The sequence below is a fragment of the Anguilla anguilla genome, chromosome 7 (genome assembly GCF_013347855.1).
Source record: "Anguilla anguilla isolate fAngAng1 chromosome 7, fAngAng1.pri, whole genome shotgun sequence".
Taxonomy (NCBI): Eukaryota; Metazoa; Chordata; class Actinopteri; order Anguilliformes; family Anguillidae; genus Anguilla; species Anguilla anguilla.
This window is the reverse complement of record NC_049207.1, coordinates 10,914,946-10,933,555: the sequence shown is the minus strand read 5'-3', so window position 1 is coordinate 10,933,555 and position 18,610 is coordinate 10,914,946. Positions and strand designations below refer to the sequence as shown.

Sequence of the window (18,610 nt, the reverse complement as noted above, 5' to 3'; positions counted from 1 at the left end):
CTTGACATTTTTATCTTTGAAAACTATTTTATTGAAATTTCAGAAGCCGTATTGTGTACCGCTGTTGTGTTTCCGACGCTTTGCTGGCTGGTTTTTTCGCAGCTTGGGAACGTAAGCTGTTTATCAGAATTTATTTTAGCCATTTAAATGTATTTTTTAGCGGAGAGGGGCGCTTTTTTTGTAACGTCCGTGTTTGTGCAGAGCTGTCCTTGGCGGCTCGCAGGCCGCTGCTCGCAGGCCGCTGCTCGCTGCTCGCTGCTCGCTCCGATAAGCCTCCTCGCTCACGGAGACCCTTATTTTCTCATGTTTTTTCCGCTGCAGACCCAAAGTGCTCATGAATTTTTAATAACAGAAAAAGGTCTTTTCTTAACACCGATGTAAGCGCGCTGTGTGGGGAGGGAACCCTGGACCGCTGCCTTTACAATAGCAGTAACCTTCCCATTCCTCTGCGCCACTTTCTGTCGTTTCTTTGCTTTCTATGCATATTCACTCGTTAATTATCGCCTCACCTGCAGGCTGGCTGACATCATGTAACTGCATGTGAACACCGACGTTGTTGCCCCTGTGTGCGTTAATAGTCCCGGCATTGCCTGAACCCGGCAGTGCTGCTGAACCGTGTCTCACAAGGGCGTACATAGGCCCGAAATCAGGTCAGCTGTGGTCGTAGCTTGATTTAGCCAATGGTGTACGTTTCAGACTTTCTTTGAAGTGTCAGTCAACGCGCTCGCTGCACTCCAATGCGGTGGTTGTTCATCTTTATTTTTTTTTAGACTAATAAGACCGTTGGCCAGATGGATGTTCACTCCGTTCGTTTGCTAAGCAGATGACTTTGTCAGCTGCACTTGTCACCAAGGACATCGCATCTCTTCTTCATTTGTAAAACTGGATATTTACTGAAGCAAGGTTCAGGTTAAGCACCTTGCCCAGGGGTACCTCCACAGTGCAGCCCGAGTCAAGCTCTTTAACCCTTGTGGCACATTGCCGCCCTCGTTACGTTTAAGGGTGAGGAATGCTGGATTATCAGCTCGCGATTTCCGTCGAGTGTGAGCTTTCAGAAGCCCTCACCACGCTGCCGCGGTTTAGCAGATGGTAATTGCGGCCGTCCTTGCGATCCTGATGGTATTATCGGACCCGGTGCCTCGCTCCCGAGCCAGCCTCCAATGTCAGAGGAAGGTCCGTGATTAAATATCGAGCCAGAGAGTGAGACTTCACAAAGTCAGAAATTCCACAGGCGTGTAGTGCACCATTTCAGACGGTGCCTAATTGGAGACATGACTGATGGTGAGGAGCTCAGATAGCCTGAGCTATGTATTCATAAAACATTTTTGAAGTATTTGACTTCATAAAATAATATATATTTTAATGCATGGAAATTTTAAGGTGTAACAGGACAAAATATTAAACAATTAAAGTCCCATATATAGGCCAGTCTCATTATTTAGTTTTAACTTACAATATAAATGAGGTCATTAGAACATGTGTTAGCCCACAGTTAATATGTCCATGTTGATACCGCTGTAGATTAGTCATGGGTAGGTATAATAGGTGTAGCTGTATTCAGTTATTGTATTAAGGTAAAGTTTTGCTTGCAGAAACTTCTTCCGTAATAACCAGAGATGGTTGTGGTGAGCCAGAGATTTAGGCACAACGAAGGCACAACATTGAACTTTCCTGGGCAAGACGCACGTACACACACACGCACACACAAACAAAGACACTCACACAGACAAAGACACACACAGACACAAACAAAGACACTCACACAGACAAAGACACACACAGACACAAACAAAGACACTCACACAGACAAAGACACACACACACACACACACACACACACACACACACACACACACAAACGCATGCTCACTCACAGACACACAACGGACAGTTCTGACACCGCACGTAAAGCAGGACTGTGGCTGTTTCAAATTCTTACAGCAGCAAGCTAGGTGTCCAGCCCCAGTCTCACCCCGCCCCTCTCTCCAGACCCGCACAGTCATCATTGCCGTTTCCTTCTCTCCGTCTCAGAGTATGAGGATCAGCAGAACCTGCCTTCGGGATTCACGTCGATCAACGCCATCCTGTTTGGACCTCTGGCCAGAGACTTCTCGCAGACGGTCGCTGAAGGGGTAGGCTCCTCGTCCCCCCTGTTCCGGCTGCCAGAGGCCTCAGACGGAGTCTGAATCCGGGTTTCAGCGGAGCCTTTCTCTCTGGCCTTCGGCGACGCCCGCTTTCACATCTACACTCTAACGATGTTTGTGCTGAGCTCCGCCTCATTGCCTTTCAATTGCAGCGCATTTTACTGCTGCAGTAAATAATACGTCTAGACTATTACTAGGCTAGAAATGAATGTAATGTAGATTCAGGACTCTTTGAGTATAAAACCTGAAATGGGAGGTAGTTTGATGTAAGAGCTGAACCTGAAATGAGGCAGTTTTGAAATAAGAGGTTGGATCAGATGTAGGCAGTTTTTGCTTGACTACAGCAAAACCTTTTTTTTAAAGGTAAAAACAAAAGCACTATTACGATGTCAATCTTTGAACTTATAATGGTCGCAGTGTGGGGTTTTTTCTTTTTTTTTTTTTTTTGGTTTGTTTTGAAGGTAATGCTTCTGATGTGGAATATTTCAGTTACGCAGACAGCTTGCTCTCTGCCGTGAAAACTCACGACCATGGCAGTTGGCGGTATGTTAGCCTTCCGTGCAAGTGGCGTACGATGTGCATCTCACTACGGTCCACCCTCCTCAGCCGAATCGTGCTCCATCTCCCTCCGTCTGTACATTGACCCCCCCCCCCCCTCCTCCCCCCAGAGCCAGCCCTCCTCCCCCAGGCCGGACGCCTCTCCCCTCTGTCCGAGCCCGGGTAAACGGGCTCAAGCCGGATTCGAATGCTCTCTAATTCGTCTCAAAGCTTCCCTTTCATCGACGGCTGGAGAATGGAGTGTGTGCTTTGATAGGCACAAGGCCCGTCCTAATACCCATACAAATAAGCCTGCGTGTTAGTTGTTCTTTTCTGGAGGGGTTGGAGGGGGGGTGGGTGGAGATGTGTTTTCCACAAAAGCATCTAATCCTCAGCAAGGCTGGAAGCGTTGGGTGAAAATTCCGCTCTCCTTTGTCAACATGCACGGCTGCATCCAAATTCTGGAAACTCGTGATTGGAAGGATTAAATCTTTGCATCAGCACTCCAATGAAACAGTTATTAAGAAAGGAAATCCCGAATATAAAAACAACCAGTAAAATTAAATGGCGCATCACTGTGTTGGAACTTATCCTCTGTTCATTTGTGTGTGTGTGTTCCAACATGGAGGCTGGCTGCACCACACATCCACACATTTTACCTCTGCACCCATCGTACCTTGCCACCACTAGTGCTGATGATGTTTAAGGGTGTGTGTGTGTGCATGTGTGTGCGTGTGTTTGTGTTTGTGTGTGTGTGTGTGTGTGTGTGTTCCAACATGGAGGCTGGCTGCACCGCACATCCACACATTTTACCTCTGCACACATCTTACCTTGCCACCACTAGTGCTGATGATGTTTAAAGCCGGGCACCCACCGCACGCGTATCGGCTGCGAGCGCACTACGCGCGTATTACGCGCGTAACTGAAGCGTAGTTGAAGTACTGTTATTACAACGGCAGCGGGCGACGTCGTCTCCACCAGATGCGAACGCGTCGCGTACCGGCTGCGAAGCTCGCGCGACACAAGCGAACTGAAGCGTAGTTTTTCGCTTCAGTTCTATTTTTTCGGCTTGTCGCGCGTCACGATGGCCTGTTTATACACAGAAATATGCTCTAAAATGCTAGGTATACATGCTCTGATTTATATTTCATCCTTATATTACTGGGGGTGTGTCCCTAGTTACCTCCCAGATATTTTATAAGCAGCTAAAAAAATACAAGCCTTTTCGTTTTGTAAAAATAAATAAATAAATAACTGGAACCTGGGGAAAAGGCAAACTTAGTTTCGCTGTCTTATTTTGCGGAGGGGGTGGGGTAAATTTGAAAATACACCACAGAAAGACGTAGCCTATCGCACTTGTACTTCAAAGCTTCCGGTGTTCATGGCGTTGTGGTGTTCATATCCCTTCAAGATTAAACTGTTACTGTCTTTTTCATGATTAGCTGATTTTACAAAATCTGATCATATAAATGTTTTGACGTGAATGACAAGACAACACAGGAATTCCCAATGGTTGATTACGGATTATTTATTATTATTATGATCATTGCATATTCTTCATGAAATTGGCACGCTTGTTGAGCAAGCAAATAAATTAATACAGTTTGAGATTGATTGTTATGCAGGCTACGTTGCGATTTAAGTTTATGGTAATTCTTGAAAGCGTTTGCTTTCTCACGTATTTACGAGGTAACGAAATATTACCAAATTAACAAACTGAAAAAGGTCTCTCACCAAAGTATTCACTTAACCCATAATCAACAGTCGTGAACAAACGTGAAATACACGATGTAATCCCACTGCAGACTGCGAGAACTACTAGGAATATATAGCTTTTACGCAAGCCTTTGCGCGACACAAACGGAACCAGTGGAGACACCCTACGCGTCGCGCCGTGCTGCTTCGCCGTGTTGCTTACGCGACGCTTACGCGACGCGTGCGGTGGGTGCCCGGCGTAAGGGTGTGTGTGTGCGCGTGTGTTTGTGTTTGTGTGTGCGTGCACGCATATGAGATGGAATGTCAGTGCGGCTTCCCATTGGCCAGGATTGCTGCAGTATGGAAACTTGCTGCCGGACGCATAAGTTAGTAAAATCTTCACATTTGCCGGTGCAGTCATACGCGCAGCCGGGGACAGACAGTGTAATTTACCGTGGGTCCCCGGGGCACCGTCGCGCGGCTAAGAAGTGACAGGAAGTGATGTCAGGACACAGACAGCCGAGATGGGCCCCTGGGGTGTTCTCTCCCGTCCTTCCTTCTCCGTTTCTCTCCTCTATCTTCGCCGCTCCGGGGGGATGAAGGGACATTATTCACCGCCGGGGCGGGGAATATGACAGTGTCGGCGGCGTAGGTTTCCCCAGCGCCGTCTGCGTGTGACGTGACTTCCATGCAGCCCTGATGTATGGGTTTGGGAGGCCTTTCGGCAGGGCGGCGGTTTACATAATCCCCTGTAAAATGATTAGTATGACTATCTCGCGCTCTTTTGTCTGCACTTGAAAGCAGTTTAGAGGAGCGCTGTCGGGCGAACCCCCCGAACCCCCCCTGTCCCCCCCCATGCACGCGCACCAGAAACGATTTTCCTAATACGTCGCAGTCGTGTTCTCGGGGGCTCCAGATATTCCACAGAGCCGTTGCTGGAACCCCTCCAGTTGAATTCCAGGCTCTTTCCTCTTCCTCTTGTCATTCTCTCCGTGTCTCTTTTTCCTTCCCCCACCCTTCTTTTGTTCTTTCTCTCTGTTTCTCTCTGTTTTCGTGCCATATTTTTTTTCTTTCTGATTAGTTTTTGTGAAACATTCTTGCGTTGCCAAGCCGATAAGCAACAAATGAGTCAATGCTAACTAATTAACATGAGAATGGAGTCACCTCTGCCCTGAGGATTTTAGAAAATGCTAAAAAACAAATTTTTTAAAAATCTGAATGCAATTCTGATGAAGTAAATATTTAGTCATTAAGGCAAGAGGAGATAATGCCGCATTAGAAGGCCTCTGCAGAGCATTATCGCATCAATGCCTTTTTACATCAGCCGAACGCCCAGATTCCAAAGAAGTTATTTTAGCTATAAGTTCTCCCGCTTGCTTTGTGTACTCTGTCGAGAATCTCCCATGGGCCCACTCACCTGAAGATGTTTACTCGTCTTTTGAGAAAATCCCAGCGTTTCCGATACCCATTTATGCTTTCATCTCCACAAATAACTAAAAGCTTCTCCATTTCCCTTTCTTCCGTGGCACACCACTGTTTGCTTGACGTTGAGTTTGGCTGGCAAAAATAGCATATTAAGAATAAGTAATAAATAAGAGGTTCAGGTGACTATGTATAGGCTACTTTTTGAACATGATATTTTTGCTTCATGTACAGCATCAATGATGCTTCAAGCAATTCTCCTCTCTGGCACGTATGTATGTTGTGTCATTATATCAGCTATAATCTTATTGGGGCGGTGTGGATAGTTAGTTATTATCAGCCAATACCGATTCAACAGATCTTATTGCGCGTCCCTAGTGCGCTAATACTTAACAGAATTGTTTTCCATTAAGTATTAGTGTAATCAGGCTAAAGTGTTGCCTGTGAATCACCTGATTTAGCAGACTGGAAAGCGATCCGAATCACTGTGGAGCCTCCGTCTTCTCTTCTCCACATCTGCCCCGCTGCACCTGAGAGGTGCTTATCGGATTCAATATCCCGCATCAGGCCACGTCGACATCATCTCGGCCGAGTCCTGTGGGACGTGTCGCTCCGCAATATGGTTTATTTCACGTGTGCCACACACCGTGAAAAACACGACCGGCTCCTTTCCAATGCAAATTAAGAAAGCACATGTGAATCACTCATTGTCTCTCCCTCTCGCTCAAATTCGAATAAATAAAAACGTTTTAGCGGCTGGGCATAAATGTAAAAATACATATTTTCTGTGATTACTATTAATGATAATGACAATAGAAATAGTTATTAAATATATACAAATAACAGTACTAAAAGCAATAACACTACTACTAATAATTATAATAGTGGAAATGCGTAATATAATATAAATAATATAATATAAATAATTAAAAACGAATGCGTGCTAACTGGTGTGGGTCGGAGGTCACTGCTGTCCTTCCACTGCCGCAGGTAGAATGCTTATTGTGTTGCCAGATTAGCTCAGTACTCCTCTCCAAGGGGGATTTGTAATAGTTGGGGATTTGTAATAGTTGGGTCTTAGGTAGTCTGGCCCCCCCTTAGGCTGTGGCAGGCTGCCGCCGCAGGTCGAGCTGCCAGGCCGGCTCACCTCCGGCCCTCCCTCGAGAGGTTTGGGATGGGGTGGGGGGAAACGCGTTTCCATGTCCCACCCGCAGGATAAGGTTTCACGCGCAGATCTGTGTGCGTTTGTGGGATGTAAGTGCCTCACGCTTGTCAGCGCTTTTCGCGGCCTCTGCCTGACTGCAGTTCTGTCTCCTCCCCTTTCTGGGCGGGTCCGTGAGCACCGCCTGTCTCTCTGGGCCGTCCGGGCTGCCTGTCAGTCAGGCATCGGTCTCTGAAGCCATTCTCACCTTGTCGCCTGCTTTCTCTACCTCCCTTATTTCATTTTTCTCTTTCTTCCTCCCCATGTCTCTCTCTCTCTCTCTCTCTCTCTCTCTGCACTCGCTCTCTCTTCCCACACTTTTTTCTTTCCCTCCATCTCTCTTATTTCTTTGTTGCAACACCATGGTCTTGAGGGAAGCTTGTGATACTTGTTTAATCATAGCTGAGATTATGCAAGGTTTCTGCTTTTTTTTTTGTTCTGCAACACATTCGGTCGGTATCACCTTTTTAATATCTCCTGTACAGTTTTTTTTTTGTGCCATATTGAATGTTACCTTCTTTTGTTCTTTTCCTGTAGCATAAGATGAAATTGGATCTTATGAGACTGCCTCAGTCGTGATTGCTGAATTAATAACATAGGAATCCTAATGGGAAAAGTTTTTGAATATTATTGACACCTTCTAAAATAGCATATGACAGGAGTGTCTAAACAGAAGTTCTAGAACGTGCCTGCATACTCTTACCAGTTAGTGTACAGTATGCGTCTGGTAGATGGAAGGTCGTTTAAAATAAAATGGATCTTTGCATGAGTGTTTAGACTGCCCCTTAGCTAAATGCCAGTAATAATAATCTTGTTTCGATCAAGCATAGGATAGTTTGCTGTGTCTCTTTTTGAGCCCCCCCCCCCCCCCACACAAAAAAAAAAAATCACACGACCTATATTAAATATGTATGCATGTCTCTTGAGTGAACAGACCAACTGGAACCAATTTTATTGAGTTTACTTGTGTCGTGCTACTCTGAGCCATCAGTGAGAAACATGAACGTTCACCACAGGAAGTGAGAAGCTCTTACAATGTGAGACAAATGTGAGGGGTGTTTATCATTTTTTTGGTTGCCGCTGTGATGTGCTGTGCGTGCTCCATGGTCGTGACTGAGTGTGATGTCACCGCCCTTTGTTTCCCCAGGACCTGCTGGTCATGACAGGGTTCACAGTGGAAAGGTCTCCCACCGTTAAAAAAGACGGATTGCACCCTTGCAACCTGCAGCTGGCTGGCAGGGACGTCCACATTAATGTGAGTATAGCGCCCTTCGCCCTAATGAGGTCGTTATCTGCCTCGTTTGCCTCCCTCTCTGCAGTCCTCTCTGGGTGGGGTGGCAGCGAGCTCTCTAAGTGCTTTCCACACTGTGTGACCCGCTGTTGCAATGAATTCGCCGTACCTTCTCTGGAGCTGACTATTGTTGACTTTTTTCAAATGCTTCAGTCTCATTTATACCTAAAATGAAAACAATCAGTTTAAAGTCCTTGTTCAAAAATTACTTCCTGTTGTTCCAAAAAAGTTTATATTAAAACAAATAAAAAAATTAAATATCCTGAGATTGGATTATGATAACCATATTGTTGAGTACAGAATTGATTTGGTGGAAAGTTCTGAAAATTGTGAAAGTTACTTTTCAGCACGTCCAGCAATCTAGGGGGAGGTTGTGTACTATATTGTATATGGAAAATAATCACAATTGGGTTATTTACAATGGCTCATGCCATGCTAGCCATATTTGGCCTTGATTGGCCACTAGTATCAAGTATCATTAACAAATCGTTTGAAATAAATATAATCATTTTCTTGATGGAAGCAGACGTGAGTGTGTTAAGTGTCTCTCTGTTTCAGGTTTACCCTGCCTCCACCCTGGGTCCCCACCCATCCGCCGTCTCAACCCCTCCACCCATCACAGAGGTCAGATTTTCATTTTGCCGTTATCCTTTCATTCATTTATAGACGGCTAGTACTTCCTGTCCAGTCCTGCATCCAGGAAGCAGTTCTGTCAGATCTGACAAGCCTGCCCCCTCTCATGGCATGAGAGCAGATGTCACGTTTGGCTGCAGGGCTTCAGGCCGGGTTTCAGGGTGCTGTCACCTCTTGCGTGGTGACGCGTCGCTCGCCGCGTGCGCTCATTGGCTGGCCCGTGCGCTCGTCACTGCGGACCTGAGGCCCAGAGCGGGGCCTGCCCGGGCGGCGTGGCGCACGATCGGCAGCAGGTGGGGCCGCCCGCCCTAACGAGGCGTATCGAGCGTATTGTCGCGAAGACGATTAACAACCACGAGGGACCTGGTCTTTTCTCTGAAGCATGTCCTCTGAGTGTAAAACTCAGAAGTGTTGTGTTCTTGGTTTTTTTTTTTCAGGCCGCGAAGCCGAAGTACACTTACGCGGCGCTGAAGGACCTGAAGGCCGGGATGGTCGTCAACCTCTACGGCGTGGTGACCTTCTTCAAGCAGCCGTTCCGCACCAAGGGAACCGGTAACAGCCGTCCTCCTTCCAATCCCGCATCTCGCCCCCCCAACCGGGACCCCGGCCCTCCGCGAAGCGTTTAAATCGTATCAAAGCCCGCATCACCGTAACCAAGAGGGCTGCTGGGAATCGCGCTCGGCGAGCGCCGTCCCTCACGCGCACGCGCCTTTGCATTCACGGCACGCGGTGCGCACGTGACTCGCTTTGCCGAAGCGAAGCTTCTCCTTCTCAACTCTCAGATTTTCCCTCCTTTTTTTTTTGGATGCGTGGTGGCGGGAGGACGCTGGAGGAGAAGCGCTTTAATCCGAGCAGAGCTCTGTCAGTCCTCCAGGAGGGGGCGTTCAGATGTGGGGCTGCCGGGGCGTTTGAAGTCGGCTTAGCGCGAGGCAACATGGCCGATCAGATCCGCGCGGCGGAGCTGGGAGCTGATAAAGCGTTTGGGCTGCAGGGGGGGCGGGGCGGGGCGGGTGTCGTGCTGCGCCCCCTCTCTGACCTGCGACAGGGGTGGAGGGGTGCGGGTGGGGGGGTGTGGAGTTCCTGGGTGTCGTGCTGCGCCCCTCCCTGACCTGCGACGGGGGAGTTTTGCAGCTGCCGCTTAGCGCAGCTGGACCCGCCGCGGGCTCGGCTGCAGGCTGCGCTCTCCGGCACGACTGCGCTCGCGCTGTCAGAGCGCAGGGCTCCACAGAGAACAGCGACCGCATGTCACTCAGAGATCTGTATCATGTGTGCGTGTGTGGGTGTGCGTGTGTGTGTGCATGTGTGTGTGTGTGTGTGTGTATACGTGTGTGGGTGTGTGTGTGTGTGTGTGTGCATGTGTGTGCGCATGTGTGAGTGTGTGCGTGTGTGTGTATGAATTTTCCAGATGAGCGTGCTTGTGTGTTTGTGTGCGCTTTTGTGCGTGTACATGTGTGTGCACGCGCGTGTGTGTGTGCGCGTGTGTTAGGAATTCTCCAGGGAATGCCTGTGTGCTTGTGTGTATAGTGCTCTCTTTTTCTGCCTTGCTCAGTTGGGAAGCGGATACTGCAGAGGGCAGGGTGGTGACTGACAGTGGAAGTCTGTAGCCTGCACTGCATTTTCATCACAGTGACCTCCCATTAATCTCCACAGGAGAAACACTCTCTCCCCTTTGATCTCCTCAGTACCTCCACACTGCACAGGAGAAACACTCTCTCCCCTTTGATCTCCTCAGTACCTCCACACTGCACAGGAGAAACACTCTCTCCCCTTTGATCTCCTCAGTACCTCCACACTGCACAGGAGAAACACTCTCTCCCCTTTGATCTCCTCTTCCACACTGCACAGGAGAAACACTCTCTCCCCTTTGATCTCCTCAGTACCTCCACACTGCAGGAGAAACACTCTCTCCCCTTTGATCTCCTCTTCCACACTGCACAGGAGAAACACTCTCTCCCCTTTGTTCTCCTCTTCCACACTGCACAGGAGAAACACTCTCTCCCCTTTGATCTCCTCAGTACCTCCACACTGCAGGAGAAACACTCTCTCCCCTTTGATCTCCTCAGTACCTCCACACTGCACAGGAGAAACACTCTCTCCCCTTTGATCTCCTCTTCCACACTGCACAGGAGAAACACTCTCTCCCCTTTGATCTCCTCAGTACCTCCACACTGCACAGGAGAAACACTCTCTCCCCTTTGATCTCCTCTTCCACACTGCACAGGAGAAACACTCTCTCCCCTTTGATCTCCTCAGTACCTCCACACTGCACAGGAGAAACACTCTCTCCCCTTTGATCTCCTCTCCCACACTGCACAGGAGAAACACTCTCTCCCCTTTGATCTCCTCAGTACCTCCACACTGCACAGGAGAAACACTCTCTCCCCTTTGATCTCCTCTCCCACACTGCACAGGAGAAACACTCTCTCCCCTTTGATCTCCTCTTCCACACTGCACAGGAGAAACACTCTCTCCCCTTTGATCTCCTCAGTACCTCCACACTGCACAGGAGAAACACTCTCTCCCCTTTGATCTCCTCTTCCACACTGCACAGGAGAAACACTCTCTCCCCTTTGATCTCCTCAGTATCTCCACACTGCACAGGAGAAACACTCTCTCCCCTTTGATCTCCTCAGTACCTCCACACTGCACAGGAGAAACACTCTCTCCCCTTTGATCTCCTCTTCCACACTGCACAGGAGAAACACTCTCTCCCCTTTGATCTCCTCAGTACCTCCACACTGCACAGGAGAAACACTCTCTCCCCTTTGATCTCCTCAGTATCTCCACACTGCAGGAGAAGAACACTGGCCAGAATAAATTTGTCTCCTCTCCACTCTGAGATTGGAATTTAAAAATGAGTCTGAAGTGTTTGTGATGATAAAACGTCAGTGGATACCTCCGCCTCGTCTCTTCCCAAAACCCAAACTACGGTTTTCTGCATATCACGTAAATGGCCTTGTTAATAAAGTCTGCTGTGGTTCCCTGTCAGTGTGCAATTAGCCTCATAAATAATTCAGCGGCGCGTTGGGAAAGAATGAAATCAGCACTTCGGTCCGCACGTGCCCGTTTTTAATGTGCCTTTAATGATTACCGGCCCGTCGGTAAAACGGTGCCTGTGGACGCCCCTCTTATGTGGACTTTGAGGCTGAGGCACCGCGCCCGCCCGCCTGCCCCACCCCCTCACCCCGCCCTGCGGTGCCTTCCTCAGAAACAGCACGCCTTTAAATTAATGAAAGAGAAGGAAGTTAAAAAAGGGGTCTGGAGCAGGAAGGATGTGTGACGCTCTGTTGCCGCCGGAGACGCCGCGGTCTCCCACGCAGAGAGGGAACGAGCGGTTTTGGCGCCAGTGTTTGCCCAGCTGGGGGAGTGGGGGGGTTGGGGGGGGGTTTGGCGTTCACAGAGATGCATCTCTGTTTCCTGGGGCGATCACGACCTCCTCCCGCCAAATCACCCCCACCCCACCCCATCCCATTCGAGGAAGTGCGTTAGGCCAAGACTGAGAGCCCCAGAGAGCCCAGACTGTCCCTGCGCCGAACCGAAGCCGCGTCCGGCTAAGGGCAGCCCCAGCTGACCGTAACGCGGGTACCCGACGGTTGCCACGGCTGAGGGTGCGGTGCACGCTTCCGGGAGAGAGACACAGGGAACCATGACCACTTTTGGGTGACCTTTGAACCCAGGATGCAGTTAACGTACCTGACGTGACTGTAATCAGTCCCGAGTCATTTTATTTTCTCGCACTCTCCGTTAACCGTTAATCCGTTAATCTTTTTCCTTGAGGGTCTGGGGTTGCAGTGTGGAAAGGCACGCTTTGTAACCGTTGCTGAATGATTTTTTCCTTCTGTTTTTTTTTTTTTTTTGAGTGATCACATGATAGTGATGTACCGCATCACCACCTCCTCTGCATTCACTCCCTCTCTTCCTCTGAGACAGAATTTGTACAGGTTTGACAGCGCCATCTACCAAACGAGGGCTGTAACTGCAGGCAGTCTCCACATAAAGCACCTCTTCAACAAGGATTATCACAAACATTGTTCCACAATAGCCAACATTTTTTTTTTTTTGCAATTATGTATGATGCATGCTGGGTGTTCGTGTGAATGCTCTTGTGTGACTGTGTGTCTTTCTTTGTAAATGTGTGTGTGCATATGAACTTGTTCTGAATAGGACGCTATTGATTTACTCTCTCTCTGTTGTTCACAGCGTTCTGGCAGTGCTCGGTGCACATAATGGTACCCCAACAGATAATCTGCCTTCTGCAGCGGCTAATTGGGCAAAATCTCTGTATCCAACGTAACATAATGGCGAGGACAGGCCATTCAGCCCAACGTGCTCGCCGTTTTCCTACCGCCGGAGATCTGTACATTTCTGTTTGTTTGACTTGGGCCTCTCCTCACGCTAACGCCCGTTAGCGCTGCCGCCTGTCCTGAGCGCGCTGCCTCCATCTCTTCATCGCGGCCCCCGTCCGGCCAAACGTCTGCGTCGCCGCCCCGCGGGTTCCGCGCGCAGAATCTCATTTTTCCGCCGACAGCATGAAGGAGCTGTTTGTTAGGCCGGGCAGTTAGTCTCCCCATCGACCCTTTCACAAAACCACTTGATGAATAACCATCGGGGCGGCCAGCGTGGATCACGATGAGGGATGTTAACCAGGCCCCCCCGAACCAATTATGGGCTGCGCTCCCGGCTCCGAGGCCCGTCGGCGGGCGGAGACCCAGCGCACGCAATTATCTCCATCTCAACGCGTTCAGACCATTGATCACATGCACGGTCCCGCCGCGCCAGGGCCGGCGAAATCGATGTGCATCCTGCCGGATGGAAGCGGCGCGCGTCTGAGCCCATTTTGATGCGTGGGACACGGGGGGGCTCGGAGGGGCACGGGGGGGCACGGGGGGGCTCGGGGGGGCACGGAGGGGCACGGGGGGGCACGGGGGGGCTCTTCAGCCGGTTTTGATCAGCGTGCCGGACGGGCGGTCGCGCTCCTCGCCGTGTCCAGATGGCCGACGCCGCCGTTCGGTGCGGTCAGTCCGCGGCGCGAGAGCGAGCTCGAGCCGGAAAAACAACGGCTGAGCCGGCCGAGCGGCAGGCGCTCTCTCGCTTCACAGGATCAAACGCAGGAGGCTCCAGGAGCGTCGGCTAGAATGATTCCTTCATGTGAGGAAAGCAGGGAGGAAGTGAGAGAGGGAGAGGGAGGGAGAGAGAGAGAGAGCAAGGCAAGGAGAGAGGGAGGGAGGGAGAGGCAGGGAGAGAGAGAGAGGCAGGAAAAGAGAGAGGGAGGTAGGGAGAGAGAGAGGCAGGGGGAGAGAGAGAGAGGGAGGTAGGGAGAGAGAGAGGCAGGGAGAGAGAGAGAGGGAGGTAGGGAGGTAGGGAGAGAGAGAGGCAGGGGGGAGAGAGAGAGAGGCAGGGAGAATGAGAGAAGCAGGGAGAGAGAGAGGGAGGGAGGTAGGGAGAGAGAGAGGCAGAGAGAGAGGGAGAGAGGCAGGGAGAGAGCAAGACTGAGAGAGAGAGACAGAGAGAGAGAGAGTACTATACTGTACTTAACAGTGGATATATTTTCTAAAATGTCTTGTGGAGTATGAACCCCCTCAGGGGATAACCGGCAGGACTTAGGTTAGCAGAAAATGAATGGCAGTAATAATGTCCGTGCAGCACAGTGCACCCTGGGGACAGGCCGGGTGTCACGTTTTTGGATGAGTTGGGTTGAACTGCATGGGTTTATGACCGCGCTTCTGACCGCGTTATGCAGTATTTTCACCAAAGAGGGCAGTCGCCTTCAATCACATAAAAAAAATAAATAAATAACTGTGGCTTTTGAGAACTGGCTGATTTCTTAGAGCTGGGCTGATTGCGTGTATGTGTTTTGGGGGTAGGGGGAGGGTGGGGGTTTGTTGCTACGTCTTAGCGGCGGGTGCAGGTGTAGGTTAGCGTTTGTGTTACCGCCAGCTGAGAGCCTGCCATCGCTGAGACAGCGCTGGGAATTGGCTAAGCGTGATGGGACCTCCTCACCGACGGATCAGGACGTGACACCTCTCTACGGGGCGGCCTATTTTTACCACGACTGTCCCGAGACGGAAGAGGAGGTAAAGAAAGCGCAGGAGGGGAGGATGGAGGGGTCGTCTCGTTCATTTGATCAGCACCACCCGTCCAGGGTCTGGGGTGGGGGGAGGTATGTGGTGTACGTAACAGCCAAAGCTTTGTGGATGGCCAAGATAGCTGGTCTTAGACAGCGCGCTTTGATCTGTGAGGGGTCACATGACTGGCTCTCCCTTCATCTCACATGTGCAAAGGCTCGGTCCACCTCTCAGGCCCTGACACCGTGTAGTAATTAGACACTTAATTGACAGATTCTGCCACAGGACACTGAAATGGAGAGCTCTAATGACAGTTGTGCTGTTCCGCAAATATTGCAGTTTTTTTTTTTCTTTTTTTTTTTTTCTTCAGAGAGGCCGATTACCCTCATCTTCGTTCCACTGGCGCACGCCGGACCGTGAGCTTATCCAAATTTGTAATTTCACCCTGGCCCGGGGCTAATTGGTTGAAGGTCCCACAGGAATCACACTCACATACACATTTTCCCAATATCACCCACAGTCATTGGATGATATTCTTTTGTTCTTCACCACATGTCTTATTTAAGTGCATGCTGGCTTTGTGCTGACATATCAAAAAAAAAAAAAGAGAGAGAGAGAAAACAATCAAAAAATGTGTTGCGTTTTAGGATCCTTTGTTGTGTTTCGTGCAGGACAGTATGACGTGCTGGCTAGATTAAACGTCACACTTGCATGCTGGAAAGTGGCCTGTCATTTTGGTCACTTCGGGGATGCTGTGGCGGCGGAGGTTCCCCATCTACACGCAGATTGTAGCAGAGGCCCGAGTGGAAGCTCCTCGCGCACGGGCGTGTAGAAATGAGGCCGTGAGAAGGACGAACCCCTCGGCCTTCCAGGAGCCCGGTGGGCACCGCGTGGTTAACAGAAAGCCCTTTCCTTTGATTCCCGCTGTTTTCAGGGTTACATGGGGGTGAAAAAAAGTCCTTTAATTACACACCTCATAATAACAGCCCATTGCTAGTTGGACTCCCTTCCCCGCTGTATTTTCAGACAAAACAAATATTACGTAGAACCTTGCGTTCTGCAAGGTTAAGCTCGGGACTTTTTCCCCCGCCGGTTCCATCCTTAGGGTTCATTCCGTTTTCAGTAATGTGACGCTACCAGGTGCTTAATCAAATCAACCTGAGAATGGCCTTTCCCACAGGAGCAGGTGTCCCTGACGTTTATCATTTCCTCCTGAAGAAAGATGTGGCTGGAACCTCGAAGAGATTTTGGAATGTGCCACTTGAGAGAGAGAGTGTGTGTGTGGTGTGTGTCTGAGTGCTTGTGTATGAGTGTATGTGTGTGTGTGTGTGCGCGCGTGTGTATGTTCATGTGCGTGTGTGTGTGTGTGTGTGTATTATATGCATGCATGTTTGTGTGCCGGTGTGACTGTTGCCATTTCTTTTGTGATTAAGTTTTATTTATATGCATTTGTATTGTGCATGTCGAGCGAATCGCTTCGCTTCGCAGTCCGTAGTCTAACCCATTCATACTTTTTTCTAAGTGTTTTTCTAAGTAAGAGATTGGTGGAGATCCAGGCTGTGGAAATTAATTATAGTTTGAATGTGGGTGCTTCAACCGACACTGAGTGGCTGCCTGTTGAATCGGGTTTCCATCAGAATTGCTTCGTAATTGACAACAGGTTGCCAAAACCACGGCTTTTATCTCAAGATTCCACTTTTCTTTTACTATTAAATTCTGATTAAAATTCCAATCGGAAAGATAATTCTAATGCATAAAACATCGACTTGAACTCTGACGACTTTGGGATTTACTTTTGAGGTTGCAGTGAAAGGTTGCCATGGCAAGGAATTATGTTTAATGTTTTATTTTCATTTGAACATATTTACCTGTCCATTTGGTTTAAAATGAATGAATGAATTAGTTTATCTTTTAGTGTGTTGTTGGCAGATGCTTAAAAGGTACTGCTGGTTTGTATTAAACATGAATTCAAAGGTTTCATTTCCTGAGGTGAGGCACTGAGGTTTAATTGAGGGTCCTGATTGGTCACTGTTCAGACCTGTTCAAATAGCATAGGAAGAGCCTGTTGACAAGCAATGCAACCAAAGCTGCTTGTAGTGGATTTGTAATCACTATACAGATCTAAATCCATGCCAGATTGCCCTCGAGCAAGGTCCCTAATTGGAAATGCTTTGGTACATAGCACCGGCGTAATATGTATGTACAATTAAAAACCCTGGATACAGCCGTTCATTAAGAAAATCAATAATGAGAATGAGAAGAACACTGATCTCCCATTGAATTCTGAAAGCTTATTTTTTACCAAGACATGTTCTTTGCTGCTCCTGTTTTTTTTTTCTTTTTCTTTTCAGGCGGAGGAATTAGCCTTGACTGTACTGACACTCGTGCGCTGTCTCCTTTAGACTACTGCTTCACGCTGAAGATAACGGACCAATCGGACGCAAAGCTGGGCTGTTCCATATTCTGCGAGAAGCTGGAAGACCTCCCCCAGATCTACAAGATTGGCGACATCATCCGTCTCCACAGAGTCAAGGTACGGCGTTCTTCGCTGGCCACGCCGCGCACAGCGAACGCGGTTATGATGGACACTGGGGCGCGATCGCGGTGTTCTTACAGTGCAGAGCTGGGAGATCTCATTAACCTTTTATAACCCAGCAGAAGCTTTCATCTCATCCACAGTGACCTACGGGTTAATGCATATTGTATGGCTTTGTGAAAGGAAGGCAACTGCAGCAATAAACATCCTGAGACAGGGCATTGACCCGGACCAGGCCAAGTGTAAAGGTGTTATGTTACACGCACAATCACAGAGGTAAAGGCAAAGCAGCTAACAACACCTGGCTAAAGCCGAGTAGATCAACAGTACCCTTTCAGTCGGCTTCAGTCCGTGCTGGTGGACCCTTCAGACTAATGGTTCAGTTCTGCTAAGATCCTGCTGGAATACTGCTAATGTTATTGCTCTGGTATTTTGTATAAAATGTAATATAAAAATGTGGATGTGGGTAATACCCTGGAGAAGGGAATGTCAGTTTGAATGAGGGATGAGGGATTTGGAGTTAGATTGTTTTATGGTGACAGCCTTTCTCCGCGAGCTTTGCGTTGGAACGTTGGGCCGTTTCGTGCGGTGAGGTTGCCTGGAGGCCGGGCTCACTTTCGGCAGCGCTCTGGGTTCGCTTCTCTTTGGCTACGGTGGTTTTTGGGTTTGATTTTTTTTTTCCAGCGAACAAAGCCGACCGTAAAACTTTGTAACATTAAAAATGCGAGCCATCTGCTATAAGCACGTACGCTGTGTTATGCTAAGGTGAACGACGCCGCGCTGCCGCACAGGAAGTTCATCAGCAGAGCCGCGATGGAGCACTTCCTTTATACTTCAGCGGCGTCGGGTTTTATTCGACAAATGTGTCATTTTTATTCCCCCCCGATTTGGAGCCCCCGATTGCGTTTTGTTTGGGCTGTTAATTCCGGGGAGCGCGGAAGGGTGCCGCGTGCGAGCTGCAGGGCGTACGCTAGCCAGCTGCTTCTCCCTAGGCTCCCCCGTCCGCCAGAAGGACCCGTGCGTCCTGCCCGTCAGGCGCTGGTGGAGCACGGGCACGAGGGGGGAAATTCCCTGCCAGCCGGAATC

General features: G+C 49.3%; 1 protein-coding gene across 5 annotated transcripts in view; it reads left to right on the top strand.

Annotated features, from left to right (window-relative positions):
• pot1 (protection of telomeres 1 homolog) overlaps positions 1 to 18,610 on the top strand; it is a 68,916-nt gene that overhangs the window by 24,219 nt on the left and 26,087 nt on the right. For all 5 annotated transcript variants that reach the window (XM_035426065.1, XM_035426063.1, XM_035426062.1 and 2 more), the window contains exons 4-8: positions 2,032 to 2,132; positions 8,147 to 8,254; positions 8,849 to 8,914; positions 9,361 to 9,475; positions 17,391 to 17,521. In XM_035426065.1, the coding sequence (XP_035281956.1) occupies positions 2,032 to 2,132; positions 8,147 to 8,254; positions 8,849 to 8,914; positions 9,361 to 9,475; positions 17,391 to 17,521 (521 nt within the window). The remainder of the gene's footprint in view (positions 1 to 2,031; positions 2,133 to 8,146; positions 8,255 to 8,848; positions 8,915 to 9,360; positions 9,476 to 17,390; positions 17,522 to 18,610) is intronic.